At 40.6% G+C, this 16,442-nt stretch overlaps 1 protein-coding gene across 1 annotated transcript in view; it reads left to right on the forward strand.

The window, feature by feature from the left end:
• Window positions 1-496: 496 nt before the first annotated feature.
• si:ch211-207d6.2 (sickle tail protein homolog) overlaps window positions 497-16,442 on the forward strand; it is a 90,995-nt gene continuing 75,049 nt past the window's right edge. Inside the window, exon 1 of the mRNA XM_057858170.1 lies at window positions 497-1,177. Within this exon, the coding sequence (XP_057714153.1) occupies window positions 907-1,177 (271 nt within the window). The 5' untranslated portion in view covers window positions 497-906. The remainder of the gene's footprint in view (window positions 1,178-16,442) is intronic.

Genomic DNA, 16,442 nt, shown 5'->3' on the forward strand with positions numbered 1-16,442 from the left:
ACACTGGTCCGTGGTGCAAAAAAGGTTGGGGACCCCTGCTTTAAAAGTGTTGAAATTACATAAAATGCACACATTACGCGTATTTTTAGTTTTAAACATATTGTATGGCTCTCACGGAATTACATTTAAAAAATGTGTGGTGGTCATGGCTCGCTCAGCCAAAAAGGTTCCCGAACCCTGCTCTACATGACCTCTTTTGTTGCCAAATACGGCCATAGATGTCCAATAAATTTGAACTGGAAGGGGCTGCCAGCGATCGTTCTGTGCTGGAGCCTATCCTAGCTAACTATGGACAGTAGGTGTGGTTTACAGACAATCACAGTAATTAATGAATATACAGCAGCAAATCAGAAAAGTGAAGGTTCATATTTATTTATAAACCCAAATGCCCTCCAGTTCTGAAATGACTCATGATTATAATTGCACAATGTTGTGAATACAGAGACTTCAGGATGAATTTAGAGTGTCATGTAAAATGCTAAGAGAGAGCGAGAGCGAAGGAGGGCAAGAGTGAGAGAGAGAGAGAGAGAGAGAGAGATTAAAAAGGGAAAAATGGGAGTGAGAGAAGGAGATGGCAAAGAAAGGAGACAGAGCGTAGGGAGACACAGAAAGGACTTCAACTCTCACTGGGAAAAGGCAGTCAGTGACGATGCTAGGCGAGAAGCAAACAGCCACAGATTTTCCCAGTTTCCAATGAGGACACTCTGCTACAATGGAATTTACCGCTGGGAGACATGAGACAACTAGGTTGGGATTAAAACAAACACTCTCCCAAAGAGGAGCGACAAAAGATAAACTGGATTAGCAACTGATTCTTGAACAAGAGATCAAGGCAGAACCTACAAAAATAGCAAATGGAGATCCAGAACAAGTCAAATTAAGTGCTCTCTACAATCCAGTGGTAAAATGTCCAAGTCTTCCCGTCTCGGTCGACCGGCGTTACCAGGAGGAACCCAGAACTGTAGTTTGAGAAAAGACCTCCAAGGTAACCGCTCGTGCATGTTGCGCATCGGGGAACGGCTGATGAGAGCGGGCAGCGAGGGAAACTTGGTCCAAAGACCCTTACCGGCCCAGAACCAGAACGCCAGCAAGTCTTCGGGATTGGGACATAATGGAGCAAAAGTTGACACTTTGGAGGACAAAACCTCAGATTCTACCAGGAAGCCTTGCAATGACGGTAAGATGAAGTTTGTAAAAACTATTGTATGGATGCTCTGTAAAATGAAGCTCACCATGTTAGGGTGCACGACAGAAGGGGATCCCACAGCAGACAACGGCATGAGTGACTGTGGTCAAAAAAAAAACGTTTTATTGTTGCAAGATCTTGGAGCATTTAGGCAGGCAGGGTAGAGACAGGAATCAGGAAAGAATCAGGCTTGAGGTTCCAACATGGGGCTTGCAGAGACAGGTCAGTAGTACTAGGCAAGTTGATCTGGCGAAGAGGTGAGGTGCCCACTGGCTTTTCAAGGCTGCTAAAGGCAATAGCCTGCACCTGAGGTCGCTCCATCCGTCTGACGTTCAACCTGCAAATTAGATTAAAACATGCACACCTGCCGGAGGTGGCCCAGGTCTCAGGAGGGAGGGGCTGAGCCTCTAACACCCCACATAAAGTGGTATGTAAAGTATCTGAACCTTTTGGAATGTCTCATATTTTTGCATAAAACGGCCGTCAAATGTGATCTGATCTTTGTCAAAATCACACTGTTGAAAAAACAGTGTCTGCTTTAACTAAAACCACACAAACATTTATAGGTTTTCATATTTTAATGAAGATAGTAAGCAAACAATGACAGAAAGGCTAAAAATAAAAATAAGTAAGTGAACCATCATATTTAATATTTTGTGCCCCCCCTCCCCCCTTTGGCAGCAATAACTTCAAACAGACGCTTTCTGCAGCTGCAGATCAGTCTGGCACAAGGGCGTAGGTTTGTATAGGGACGGTAGGGACATAACACCACCAACTTTTAAGGATGCTGAAATTAGGGTCGTTCCGATCATGTTTTTTTGCTCCCGATCCGATCCCGATCGTTTTAGTTTGAGTATCTGCCGATCCCGATATTTCCCGATCCGATTGCTTTTTTTTTACTCCCGATTCAATTCCAATCATTCCCGATAATTTTTCCCGATCATATACATTTTGGCAATGCATTAAGAAAAAAATGAATACAATTCGGACGAATATATACATTCAACATACAGTACATAAGTACTGTATTTGTTTATTATGACAATAAATCCTCAAGATGGCATTTACATTATTAACATTCTTTCTGGGAGAGGGATCCATGGAAAAAAAGACTTGTGACTTTGTATATTGTGACTAAATATTGCCATCTAGTGTATTTGTTCAGCTTTCAGTAAATGATACTGTAGCCATGCCCAAATGCATGATGGGAAGTGGAACCATGACTGTGCGTACTGCTACCAATTGATATATCTTCTCTGCATTGGGAAATAAGGTGTTAAGAAAAAGATCAATTGCTCCCCATGATATTTCTAATTGTAGGGAGAGGGATTGTAAGGCTTTAGCCAATTAAAAAAAGGCTCCAAAGGCTGCCAAAATTCACTCTATTCATTTTACGCTGCCTTTTATCGCTCTATATAGGTAAAACGGCACCATTACAGATTGAGCGCGACAATGCGTGAGTGGGTCGTGCAACGCATGCATTAATTGCGTTAAATATTTTAACGTGATACATTTTTTAACAAATTAATTACCACCGTTATCGGGATAAATTTGATAACCCTACCATAAGCCTAAACTAAAGACTCTGGATGAGTGTAACATATTATGTCTGTAACGTTAAATACAATTAGAAAACAATTAAATTAAAAAATATATATATATATTAAAAAAAAAGGCATGGCCGATATTTTTTGGCCGATTCCGATACTTTGAAAATGACATGATCGGACCGATCGATCGACATCTCTAGCTGAAATTGTCCCCACCAACTTTTAAGCAACCCTATTTGCATTATATAACGAGTTCAGTTATATAGGTAATTTAGACTGTCTTCCCATAAGTTGTAAGGATAGAATTGACCCTACATTATGTTCAGACTTATATTTATCCTTTTCACTTGCTGAATGTGCTGGTCCATTTTTCCCCCCCCTCAAATGCACTTTTGATTGGCTGATGTCTAGAACCCCCGCATTCACACAATCCCGACAGAAATACATGTCGACATATTCTCTGCCCCCTTTGAAGAGAAGGGATTTTAGAAGGTTTTTTTTCTGGCCAGAAGCAGCAGCCACCGTAAGTAATGTAAAAATACGTCAATATTGTGAAAGTGGGGAACACACCACTAATTTTGCAACTGAAAGTCCGACCTGCATCAGAGTTAGCATGACATTAAACTGTGTGAACTTGCTAACCCGTAAAACTCGAGTAGAAAGCTGCTTAGAGACGTGTCTCCCTGTACTTTTTCTACTGTTAACGTTAATTCAACTGTGCATTTATTCCCTATTTAAAATGTGTGTATTTTCTACATCATAAAAAAAATATTTTTTATTTGCAGCCTATGCACATTTTTAACCCCCCCCCCCCCCCCCCAAAAAAAACACAACCACTGTAAATTTCCTTTCATATGAAGCAAGCACTTTGAAAAATGGCTTCCTCCCATGAAAATAATTTTACTGTAACTTTATTCATTTTTATGTAGGAACCAGCTATTTTTGAGAAATGTAGCCAGTCTGTTTGGTCTTATTAATGTCCGTCCCCAGCAAAAAGTGTACATGCAAGTTATGCTGTTATAGCGTCCCTACCAATGTTGAGACCAAACCTACACCCTTGGTCTGGCACATCGATCAGGACTAATCTTGGCCCATTCTTCTCTGCAAAACTGCTGTAGTTCAGTCAGATTCTTGGGATGCCTGGCATGAATCGCTGTCTTTAGGTCATGCCACAGCCTCTCAATGGGGTTCATGTCTGGACTTTGACTTGGCCACTCCAGAAGGTGTATTTTGTTCTTCTGAAACCATTCTGAAGTTGATTTACTTCTGTGCTTTGGATCACTGTCTTGTTGCAGCATCCAACCTCTTTTTAGCTTCAACTGTCTGACAGACGACCTCAGGTTTTCCTGCAAAACATCCTGAAATATTTTTGAATTCATTCTTCCAATAAAGATTGCAAGTTGTCAAGGCCCTGAGGCATCAAAACAGCCCCAAATAATGATGCTCCCTCCTCCATGCTTCACGGTGGGGAAGAGGTGTTGTTGGTTAGCTGTTCCATTATTCCTCCACACATGACGTTGTGTCTTACTCCCAAACAATTCCACTTTGATTTAATCAGTCCACAAAATATTTTGCCAAAACTTCTGTGGAGTGTTCAAGTGCCTTTTTGTGAACATTAAATGAGCAACAAGGTTTTTTTAGACAGCAGTGGCTTCCTCTGTGGAGTCCTCCCATGCACACCATTCTTGCCCATATAGTTGATGTGTGCACAGAGATATTGGACTGTGCCAGTGATTTCTGTAAGTCTTTAGCAGACACTCTAGGGTCCGTATTTACTAGTCTGAGTATTCTGCGCTGAACTCTTGGTGTCTATTTGGTGGACAGCCACTCCTTGGGAAAGAAACAACAGTGCCAAACTCTCTCTATTTGTAGACAACTTCTCTGACTGTCGATCGATGAACATCCAGACCTTTAGAGATGGTTTTGTATCCTTTCCCAGCTTTAGACAAATCAACATTTCTTGATTGCAGGTCGTCAGACAGCTCTTTTCACCGAACCATGACACACATCAGACAATGCTTCTGATCAAGACATTTCTTACCATGTGTGTGTTTCACCAGCGATTGGGCACACACCAGACTTAAAATGTTTGGTTAAAAATTGGTTTAAATTGCTCTTTAAGTCTCCTCAGGTAGAGGGTTCACTTACTTCAATTCAATTCCAATTATTCCCGATAATTTTTTCCGATCATATACATTTTGGCAATAAATTAGGAAAACAATGAATAAAACTCGGACGAATATATACATTCAACATACAGTACATATGTACTGTATTTGTTTATTATGACAATAAATCCTCAAGGTGGCATTTACATTATTAACATTCTTTCTGTCCATGGATCCACGGATAGAAAGACTTGTAATTCTTAAAGGATAAATGTGACTTTGTATATTGTGACTAAATATTGCCATCTAGTGTATTTGTTGAGCTTTCAGTAAATGATATTGTAGCCATTTAAACTGTTCTGCCCAAACGCATGATGGGAAGTGCAACCATGACTGTGCGTAGTGATACCAATTGATATATATCTTCTCTGCGGTGGGAAATAACATAAGGTGTTAAGAAAAAGATCAATTACTACCTTTCTTCCCCACATTGCTTTCCACGATATTTCTAATGATAGGGAGAGGAATGGTAAGGCTTTAGCCAATTAAAAAAAGGCTCCAAAGGCTGCCAAAATTCACTTTGCTCATTTTACGCTGGCTTTTAGCTCTATATATAGGTAAAACGGCGCCATTACAGATTGAACGCGACAATGCGTGAGTGGGTCGCGCAGCGCATGCGTTAATTGCGTTAAATATTTTAACTTGATAATTTTTTTAAAAAATTAATTATCGCCGTTAACGGGATAAATTTAATAACCCTACCTTAAGCCTAAACTAAAGACTCTGGATGAGTGTAACATATTATGTCTGTAATGTTAAATACAATTAGAAAACGATTTAATGAATATGTGTTTAAAAAAGGCATGTCCAATTTTTTGTTGCCGATTCCGATACTTTGAAAATGACGTGATCGGACTCGATCGATCGGCATCTCTAATTATCGGTCCTATTATAAATGTTATTAGATTTATCGGGATGACGTCATAATTTCTATGTTTGAGTTGTTTTAGTTAAAGCAGACACTGTATTTTCATCTGTATGATTTTGACAAAGATTGATCACATTTGATGGGGATTCGTTCCAGTTGCCGCAAAAACACTGGGCCGGAACATTTCTGCATGAGCGTATGAATCCTATTTGTACTCTTGTCGATTTCCCCATGTTCTTCTTCTTCCGACCCGTCCCTGATCTTCTTGAAGCAGTCGGCGTATGTAACTTCTAAACACGCTCCCATGAGTCAAACCCCCTCCGGCGATACGCGTACGTGTAATATTGCGTGCATGCGTGCGGCGGTGGGGGTGGAAGTTTTGTTTGGGTGCACAAATAGCAGCAGCAGTTTATACAGTAATTAGCTAACATGACTAAGTCGTATGCTAATGTGTTGCTACGTGCAGATCTATTCGAGCGTGAGTAAAGGTTGGAATTAACGCATGACGTGTTCCAAGGTTCACTGCTTTTCATGACTTTATGAGGTTATTAACTCATTGGCTGCCATTGACGGGGCTAGACGTCAAGGGGCCGCAGCCCTAACCCATAACCATTCAGGGGATCTGTGAAGAAACCGAGCAAGTTTTTGGTTTTTTGAAATGTAATTAAGACTCGGGCTCTAACCTTAAACAATTCCAATTAATTCCTAACCACAACAACTCGGGGGGCGCAGCTCTAACCATAACCAATTGGAGATCTGTCCCTAACCATAACAACATTGGAAGTCTAATAGAAGTCTAAGACGACCCAACCTCTAACCTTAAACAATTCCAAACAATGCCTATCCATTACCACTAGGGGGGGCGCACGAAGAAGCAGGATGATAAAATCGGAATCCCGGACTGTTCGTTTTCCCCACAGAAAGGGGTTGACCACGATGTATGGGGAATTACTCAGCACACTTGTCCTCTTTTCCTTTTATTTTTGCTCTTTGCATTTAAAATGGCAGGCGGAATAAGCTGTTGTAGCAGTACAACACAGACCCTGGTTTAATATCCCAAACATAACCTCTGGAAAATGGGTGTAACAAAAAGAGCTGGTCTAATTTTGGAAGAATTGACGCCTAAACCTAAATAAAGGGGGTATTTGGGAAAAATGATGACAGAGAAGGACAGAACCCCGAGCCCATAACTCTGTCCTAAGCCTAACTGGATGGAGGAGTATATAAAATGGAAATACCGCAATTGGTTTTGAAACAACAAGAATTAGGAGAGGGTAACCCTGAGGGGTAGAAATAAACTAGATATTTAGATAAGGTAATAGGAAGGGCAAAATAGGCCCAATCCTGGACGTTGTCAAATACTTACACTGCCCTCCATAATTATTGGCACCCCTAAAAAAGATGTGTTTTTAGCTTCTAATTAGAGATGTCCCAATCGGGTCCGATCACGTCATTTTCAAAGTATCGGGATCGGCAAAAAAATATCGGCCATGCCTTTTTTTGATATACATATATATATTTTAATTAAATCGTTTTCTAATTGTATTTAACGTTACAGACATATTATCTTACACTCATCCAGTCTTTAGTTTAGGCTTAAAGTAGTGTTATCAAAAATATCCCGATAACGGCGGCAACTGATTTATTGAAAAATGTGTCACGTTAAAATATTTAACGCAATTAATGTATGCGCTGCATGACCCTCTCACTCATTGTCGCGCCCAATCTGTAATGACGCCGTTTGACCTAAATAGAGAGATAAAAGGCAACACAAATTGAGTAGAGTGACTTTTGGCAGCCTTTGGAGCCTTTTTTGAATTGGCTAAAGCCTTGCAATCCCCTCCCTATGAATAGAAATATCATCGGAAGCAATGTGGGGAAGCAAGGTGGCAATTGATCTTAGTCTTAACACCTTAAGTTATTTCCCAACGCAGAGAAGATATATGAATTGGTAGCACGACGCAGAGTCATGGTTCCACTTCCCATCATGCATTTGGGATGGCCACAGTATCATTTACTGAAAGCTCAACAAATACACTAGATGGCAATATTTAGTCACAATAGACAAAGTCACAAGTCTTTCTATCCGTGGATCCCTCTCACAGAAAGAATGCTAATAATCTAAATGCCATCTTGAGGATTTATTGTCATAATAAACAAATACAGTACTTATGTACTGTTTTTTGAATGTATATATTCGTCCGAGTTTTATTCATTTTTTTCTTAATGCACTGCCAAAATGTACATATATGATCGGGAAAAATGATTGGAATTGAATTGGGAGCAAAAAAAAGCAATTGGATTGGGAAATATCGGGATCGGAAGATACTTAAACTAAAACGATCGGGATCAGATCAGGAGCAAAAAAACATGATTGGAACAAACCTACTTCTAATCTTTTTTTTTTTTTTTTTTAATTCAAATAATATGGGACCTTAATGGAAAAAAAGAGAAAAATCCAACCTTCAATACAAGTGCATTCATTCAGTGGGGGAAAAAATCCCACATAAAGAAAAAATTATTTGACATCAAATAATGTGTGTCACAGTTATTAGCAACCCTGGTGTTAATACTTTGTACAACCCCCTTTTGCCACCAAAACAATGTCTGGGGACTGAGATGGCCGTGGGAGGAGCTTGATTTTGCGTCTGGTGAACCATTTCTGTGTAGGTTTGGCCATATGTTTCGGGTCATTGTCTTGCTGAAAGAACCAGGGACGACCCATCTTCAGCTTTCAGGCAGCAGATTGTGATTTAAAATGTCCTGGTATTTCAAAGCATTCATGATGCCATGCACCCTAACAAGGTTCCCAGGGCCTTTGGAAGCGAAACAGCCACACAGCATCACTGACCCACCCCCATACTTCACAGTGGGTATGAGGTGCTTTTCAGCATGCGCATCTTTCGTGGCACGCCAGACCCACTTAGAGTGTTTGTTGCCAAAAAGCTCAATCTTGGTCTCATCTGACCAAAGCACACGGTCCCAGTTGAAGCCTGTGACCGTGTGTATTTTTGTGTGAGCCCACCCCAAGATTGAGCTTTTTGGCATGCAAGTGTGTGTTGTCCACAGCAGGTGAAATTGCTAGTAGTTAAAAAAAAAAAGAACCAAGTACCAACTACACCAACTTTTAAACATTAAAAAAAACTTTTTTAAATAAAAGTTTCTCAGAGCAAAAAGTCCACATGCATCCTCATTCACCCATTCATTATTACTTACATTTTCACATTATAATACATGTCCACATAATTTAAAGATATGGACAAATGCAATATGAATGCATAGACTTAAATGATTTCATTTTACATGCTAGCCCATCAATTCAGTGTCAGTCTGTCAAGTGGGTTGCCTGTAGGGAATTATTATGTCCAGCAGGTGTCAGTATTCAATGACGCAATATCTACACTGTGTCAACACAGTGTGTCACTGCGTCAACACGCTTCATGAGGTCTCACAGACCCATCACTATTGTACATACGTGACAATTGCGTGTTGTGCCGCATTAAAAGTAGTCTGGGTAAAACGTCATGCTTAGCGCTGGCAAAATTCAACGATTCCTCGAGGTGGAGAAAATTCCTCGATCAATTTTTTAAATCGAGTTACTTGAATTACTTGTAATCGTTTCAGCTCTGGTAATGTTAAACCACAATTGAGTGAAAGGACTGTCTCTGAAAGTAAGCAAAACCGTCAATACAAGTAGTCCCCGGGTTATGGCGTACCCGACATACAGTGGGGCAAATAAGTATTTAGTCAACCACTAACTGTGTAAGTTCTCACACTTGAAAATATTAGAGAGGCCTGTAATTGTCAACATGGGTAAACCTCAACCATGAGAGACAGATTGTGAGAAAAAAAATAACAGAAAATCACAATGTTTGATTTTTAAAGAATTTAATTGCAAAACATAGTGAAAAATAAGTATTTGTTCTATACCAAAAGTTCATCTCAATACTTTGTTATGTACCCTTTGTTGGCAATAAAGGAGGCCAACCGTTTTCTGTAACTCTTCACAAGCTTTTCACACACTGTTGCTGGTATTTTGGGCCATTCATCCATGCAGATCTCCTCTAGAGCAGTGATGTTTTGGGGCTGCCGTTGGACAACACGGACTTTCGACTCCCTCCTCACCCCGTGGCATCAAAATGATAACAAGAACTGGGAGCAAAAATCCCAGAACCACACAGGGGGACCTAGTGAATGACCTACAGGGAGCTGGGACCACAGTAACAAAGACTTCTATCAGTAACACAATGCGCCGCCAGGGACTCAAATCCTGCACTGCCAGACGTGTCCCCCTGCTGAAGAAAGTACACGTCCAGGCCCGTCTGCAGTTCGCTAGAGAGCATTTGGATGATCCAGTAGAGGATTGGGAGAATGTGTTATGGTCAGATGAAAACAAAATAGAACTTTTTGGTGGAAACACAGGTTCTGTTGTTTGGAGGAAAAAGAATACTGAATTGCACCATACCCACTGTGAAGCATGGTGGTGGAAACATCATGCTTTGGGGCTGTTTTTCTGCAAAGGGACCAGGACGACTGATCTGTGTAAAGGAAAGAATGAATGGGGCCATGTATCGAGAGATTTTGAGTGAAAACCTCCTTCCGTCAGCAAGGGCATTGAAGATGAGACGTGGCTGGGTCTTTCAGCATGACAATGATCCCAAACACACAGCCACGGCAACAAAGGAGTGGCTTCGTAAGAAGCATTTCAAGGTCCTGGAGTGGCCTAGCCAGTCTCCAGGTCTCAACCCCATAGAAAATCTGTGGAGGGAGTTGAAAGTCCAACGACAGTCCCAAACTATCACTGCTCTAGAGGAGATCTGCATGGAGGAATGGGCCAAAATACCAGCAAAGGTGTGTGAAAAGCTTGTGAAGAGTTACAGAAAACGTTTGGCCTCTGTTATTGCCAACAAAGGGTACATAACAAAGTATTGAGATGAACTTTTGGTATTGACCAAATACTTATTTTCCACCGTGATGTGCAAATAAATTCTTTAAAAATCAAACAATGTGATTTTCTGTTGTTTTTTTTCCCACATTCTGTCTCTCATGGTTGAGGTTTAACCATGTTGACAATTACAGGCCTCTTTAATATTTTCAAGTGGGAGAACTTGCACAATTAGTGGTTGACCAAATACTTATTTGCCCCACTGTACGTGGTTTCGACTTTACGATGCCCTAGTCTCATCCGCCATTTTGTCTCCCGATAACGATCCTGATCGTTTGATTGAGGTGTGTTCAAGGAGGGAGACATGGAAAACAAGCTGGATAGCAGCTCTCGAGGCCTGAACTTAATATTAGAGTTAAGTATTTTAAATGGCCTACAATATTCAGAAGTTCTATTAAGAATGGCTGCATCAAAATAGTTAATTGTATCATGAAGCAGTGTCATTTCTTTGCATAAATATCATGCGTGGCAGCACTTGTTTTACAAATCGCAGTGAATGCCGCCTGACCGTCTTCTTAATTCGATCTGACAGCGGCAGTACAATTTCATGTGCGACATTTTCCCATTGCTCGGCCCTATTTAGAGCCCACAAAATTCAGTTTATTTATTTATTTACTTTGTTTTATAGTTCAAATCTTCACATCAGTGAGCAATGAGTGCCCTGGGAAACAGCTGCTTGGTCTAGAAATCTTCAGAGAGTATTTTCTGATCATCCGGGCGATGCGTCGAGCGACACGTCTGAGCGGATAACACTCACCGAGCAATTTCTTGCGCTTATTTTTAGTCACGCCCACAGTGCGGCTATTTTTTGGCACGTTTCGGTCGGAATGATGAGATGTGTTGTGTTAGCTAATGGGCAGAGAATGCCTATCTGACAGTTTGTGTATTTACATCGAGAAATGAAATGTGTTTGGAATGCGCTTCATTCATTGGCTGCTATTCACGGTGATGCCAGTGCCAATACATTTTGTGGACATATTTTGTTAAACCTAAATGTTACTTACAGTTTGGATACTCTATAGGGTATATATTAGGGCTGTCAAACGATTAAAATTTTTAATCGAGTTAATGACAGCTTAAAAATTACTTAATCGTAATTAATCGCAATTCAAACCATCGATAAAATATGCCATATTTTTCTGTAAATTACTGTTGGAATGGAAAGATAAGACGCAAGACTGATATATACATTCAACATACTGTACATAAGTACTGTATTTGTTTATTATAACAATGAATCAACAAGATGGCATTAACATTCTGTTAAAGCGATCCATGGATAGAAAGACCTGTAGTTCTTAAAAGATAAATGTTCGTATAAGTTATAGAAATTTTGTATTAAAACCCCTCTTAATGTTTTCGTTTCAATAAATTTTTTAAAATTTTCAATCAAAAAATAAACTAGTAGATCGCCATTGTTGATGTCAATAATTATACAATTCTCATGGTGCTGAACCTATAAAATCAGTCGCACCCAAGCGCCAGCAGAGGGTGACAAAACTCCAAAAAACACAAGTAACAAGTGCATATGACCCTGAGCTGTCATTTTAATCTGTTTGAGTGGGGCATGTGCGTTAATTGCGTCAAATATTTTAACGTGATTAATTGAAAAAATTAATTACCGCCCGTTAACACGATAATTTTGACATGTATTTGATAAAATGTTTGTGTTTTTCTCTATGACATCAATTTTGGAACAAATTCTTAATAATGACTAGAAACTGCAATTTCTGGAGAGATTACTATGGGGCTTTGCTGTGGGGAGATACAGATCTTAGCTGCGCCCTGGTTGATTTGGGGATATTTCGGGATCAATATCAGGTCACTTCCTGTTGATTAAGGGAAATTTGGGGGACATGTCCTGGTCATATCAGGCCACTTCCTGTTGATTTGGGGACATGTCCTGGTCATATCAGGCTTAACCTGTTGATTTTGGGACATTTCAGGGACATGTCCTGGTCATATCAGGTCACTTCCTGTTGATTTGGGGACATTTCGGGAACATGTCCTGGTCATATCAGCCCCTCCCCAGAGCTGCAGACTCCTGACTGTCCGGACCCCAAGCTGGATGGACGTCCTCGTTGCTACCCCCGTCTCATCTGGCTAGATGGACCGCTTCTTGTTCCTTAACTCCACTGCATCTTTATGAACTGTAACTTTGCCTGCTAATTCCCATTAGCGGTCCTGGGACTTCCTGTCTATCCGTCCTGGGAGTGGATCTCTCCTGAGTGTGGTACTCCCCAAGGTTTCTCATTTTTCTCCTGAAGACTCCGGAGTTTTTCCTTGCCGACATGGAGGGTCTAAGGATGGGGGAAACCCAGGACTTGAATTTATTTATTCATCTTTGTTGCTTCAATTGCTGTTTCTGATTGTGTATCATATTGCCTCTGCAAAGCCCTTTGAGACAATGTTGTTGTGATCCAGGGGTATACAAATAAAATTGAATTGAATTTAATTCAATATCAGGTCAATGCAATGTAAATGCCCTTGAAAATGAATGGGAAATTTGGGCGTACATAGCCGTCAATTGCATCTACTTACATATAGTGGGGCAAATAAGTATTTAGTCAATCATTAATTGTGCAAGTTCTCCCACTTGAAAATATTAGAGAGGCCTGTAAATGTCAACATGGGTAAACCTCAACCATGAGAGACAGAATGTGGAAAAAAACACAGAAAATAACATTTTTTGATTTTTAAAGAATTTATTTGCAAATCATGGAGGAAAATAAGTATTTCTTCAAGACCAAAAGTTCATCTCAATACTTTGTTATGTACCCTTTGTTTGCAATAACGGAGGCCAAACGTTTTCTGTAATTCTTCACAAGCTTTTCACACACTGTTTCTGGTATTTTGGCCCATTCCTCCATGCAGATCTCCTCTAGAGCAGTGATGTTTTGGGGTTGTCGTTGGGCGAACACGGACTTACAACTCCCTCCACAGATTTTCTATGGGGTTGAGATCTGGAGACTGGCTAGGCCACTCCAGGACCTTGAAATGTTTCTTACGAAGCCACTCCTTTGTTGCCCTGGCTGTGTGTTTGGGATCATTGTCATGCTGAAAGACCCAGCCACGTCTCCTCTTCAATGCCCTTGCTGACGGAAGGAGATTTTAACTCAAAATCTCTCGATACATGGCCCCATTCATTCTTTCCTTTACACAGATCAGTCGTCCTGGTCCCTTTGCAGAAAAACAGCCCCAAAGCATGATGTTTCCACCCCCATGCTTCACAGTGGGTATGGTGTATGGTGTTCTTCGGATGCAATTCAGTATTCACAGAACCTGTGTTTCTACCAAAAAGTTCTATTATGTTTTCATCTGACCATAACACATTCTCCCAGTCCTCTTCTGGATCATCCAAATGCTCTCTAGTGATCCGCAGACGGGCCTGCACATGTACTTTCTTCAGCAGGGGGACATGTCTGGCAGTGCAGGATTTGAGTCCCTGGCAGCGCATTGCGTTACTGATAGTAGCCTTTGTTACTGTGGTCCCAGCTCTCTGTGGGTCATTCACTAGGTCCCCCCATGTGGTTCTCGGTTTTTTGCTCACCGTTCTTGTTATCATTTTGACGCCACAGGGTGAGGAGGGAGTTGAAAGTCCGTGTTGCCCAACGACAGCCCCAAAACATCACTGCTCTAGAGGAGAGCTGCATGGAGGAATGGGCCAAAATACCAGCAACAGTATGTGAAAAGCTTGGGAAGAGTTACATAAAACGTTTGGCCTCCGTTATTGCCAACAAAGGGTACATAACAAAGTATTGAGATGAACTTTTGGTATTGACCAAATACTTATTTTCCACGATGATTTGCAAATAAATTCTTTAAAAATAAAACAATGTGATTTTCTGTTTTTTTTTTCCACATTCTGTCTCTCATGGTTAAGGTTTACCCATGTTGACAATTACAGGCCTCTCTAATCTTTTCAAGTGGGAGAACTTGCACAATTAGTGGTTGACTAAATACTTATTTGCCCCACTGTATGCTTCAATGGAATCCAAGTACATTCACATCAATAGAATCGACATACATAGCCATCAATGGAATCTAGGGGTGTGACAAAATATCGAAATGGTGATATATCGTTATACTTTGTATCCCAAAAGGTTATCGCTATGCTCCTGTCAAGAATCGAAATATCATTTTAAAAAGGTGTCAATTAAAAGAAAGAAGAAAAAAAAAGGCTGCCATTGACTGGGAACATTCGATCATTCAAAACCAGAGCATTTACAGGTCACTTGCTTTTCATTTTAGGGCATTTACAGGTCATTTCCTGTTGAGTTTGAGTGTCACTGCCCATTCATTTGGGTGATTCCCAGGTCATTTCCTGTTCTGTAACGCAAAATAAATAGCAAGTGACCCATAAAATACCCCAAAATCAACAGGAAGTAACTGAAAATCAACAGGTAAATGACCTTAAATGGCCCAAAATTACTCATTGCCTGGCATTGGCTGCCACTGATCCTAGAATGATTTCCTGACCAATGTGTCGAAAATCGTTGTATCGCTATATCGTCAGATCATCGTTATCATGAGCTTTGTATCGCAAATTGTATCGTATCGTGAGGTACCAAGAGGTGCCCACTCCTAATGGCATCCGTGCACATGGGCATCAATGCAAAGAAAATGCTATTACAAATGAATGGGAAATTTGGGCGTACATGGACGTCAATGGCATCGACTTACATATCCTTCAATGGAATCCAAGTACATTAGCATCAATAGAATTGACATACATGGGGCTCAACACAATGTAAATGCCATTAGAAATGAATGGGGAATTTGGACGTACATAACCGACAATGGCACCCACTTACATAGGCGTCAATGGAGTCCAAGTGCATTGGCATTAATAGAATCGACATACATGGCCGTCAATGGCATGGATGTGCATAGCCTTCATTGGCAATTGTGTACTTGTGCGTCAATGCAATGTGAATGACGTTGGAAATGAATTGGAAATTTGGACGTACATAACCGTCAATGGCATCCACTTATGTATTGGATTGCCTCCACAATTAAAATAAAACATTTTTTAAAATCTTAAATGTTGGAAAATATCTAGAGTGGTCACCCATACCTAAGAGTTTCATGAAAATATTGGAATTTGTATGTACTGTATTTATGTTATAATAACGAAACTGTAATTTCTGGCTAAATTACGATAGGGCTTTGCTGTGGTAGATAAGATCTATCAGGTCACTTTCAGTTTATTTGGGGACATTTGAGGGACATATCCAGTTGGTATCAGGTCACTTTCTGTTGATTTGGAGACATTTGGGGACACTTGCTGTTGATTTGGGGGGGGACATCCTGTTCATATCAGGTCACTTCCTGTTTATTTAGGGACACATCGGGGACACGTCCTGTTGCATGGCTGTCAGTGGCATCGACTTACATGGCTGCCAGTTGAATGTCAATGGGTCGGAAAAGGTAAGTTTTTGGTCAAAAATCAGAACCACACAGGTTTTTCTGCCATTGAAAATAAATGGGAAATTTGGCGTACATGGCCGTCAATGGCATAGACGTGCATGGCTGTCAATGGCATCGACTTACACGGGTGCCCGGTGAATGTCAATAAGCTGTCATGGTAAATGGTCAATAATCACAAGAACATATGTCTTCCTGCCATTGAAAATGAATGGCAAATTTGGATGTACATGGCTGTCAATGGCACCCCATTAGAAATGAATGGAACAGTTTTTGGCTAAATTTGGGGGAACGCAGG

Source organism: Corythoichthys intestinalis, chromosome 14, assembly GCF_030265065.1.
Source record: "Corythoichthys intestinalis isolate RoL2023-P3 chromosome 14, ASM3026506v1, whole genome shotgun sequence".
Lineage (NCBI taxonomy): Eukaryota > Metazoa > Chordata > Actinopteri > Syngnathiformes > Syngnathidae > Corythoichthys > Corythoichthys intestinalis.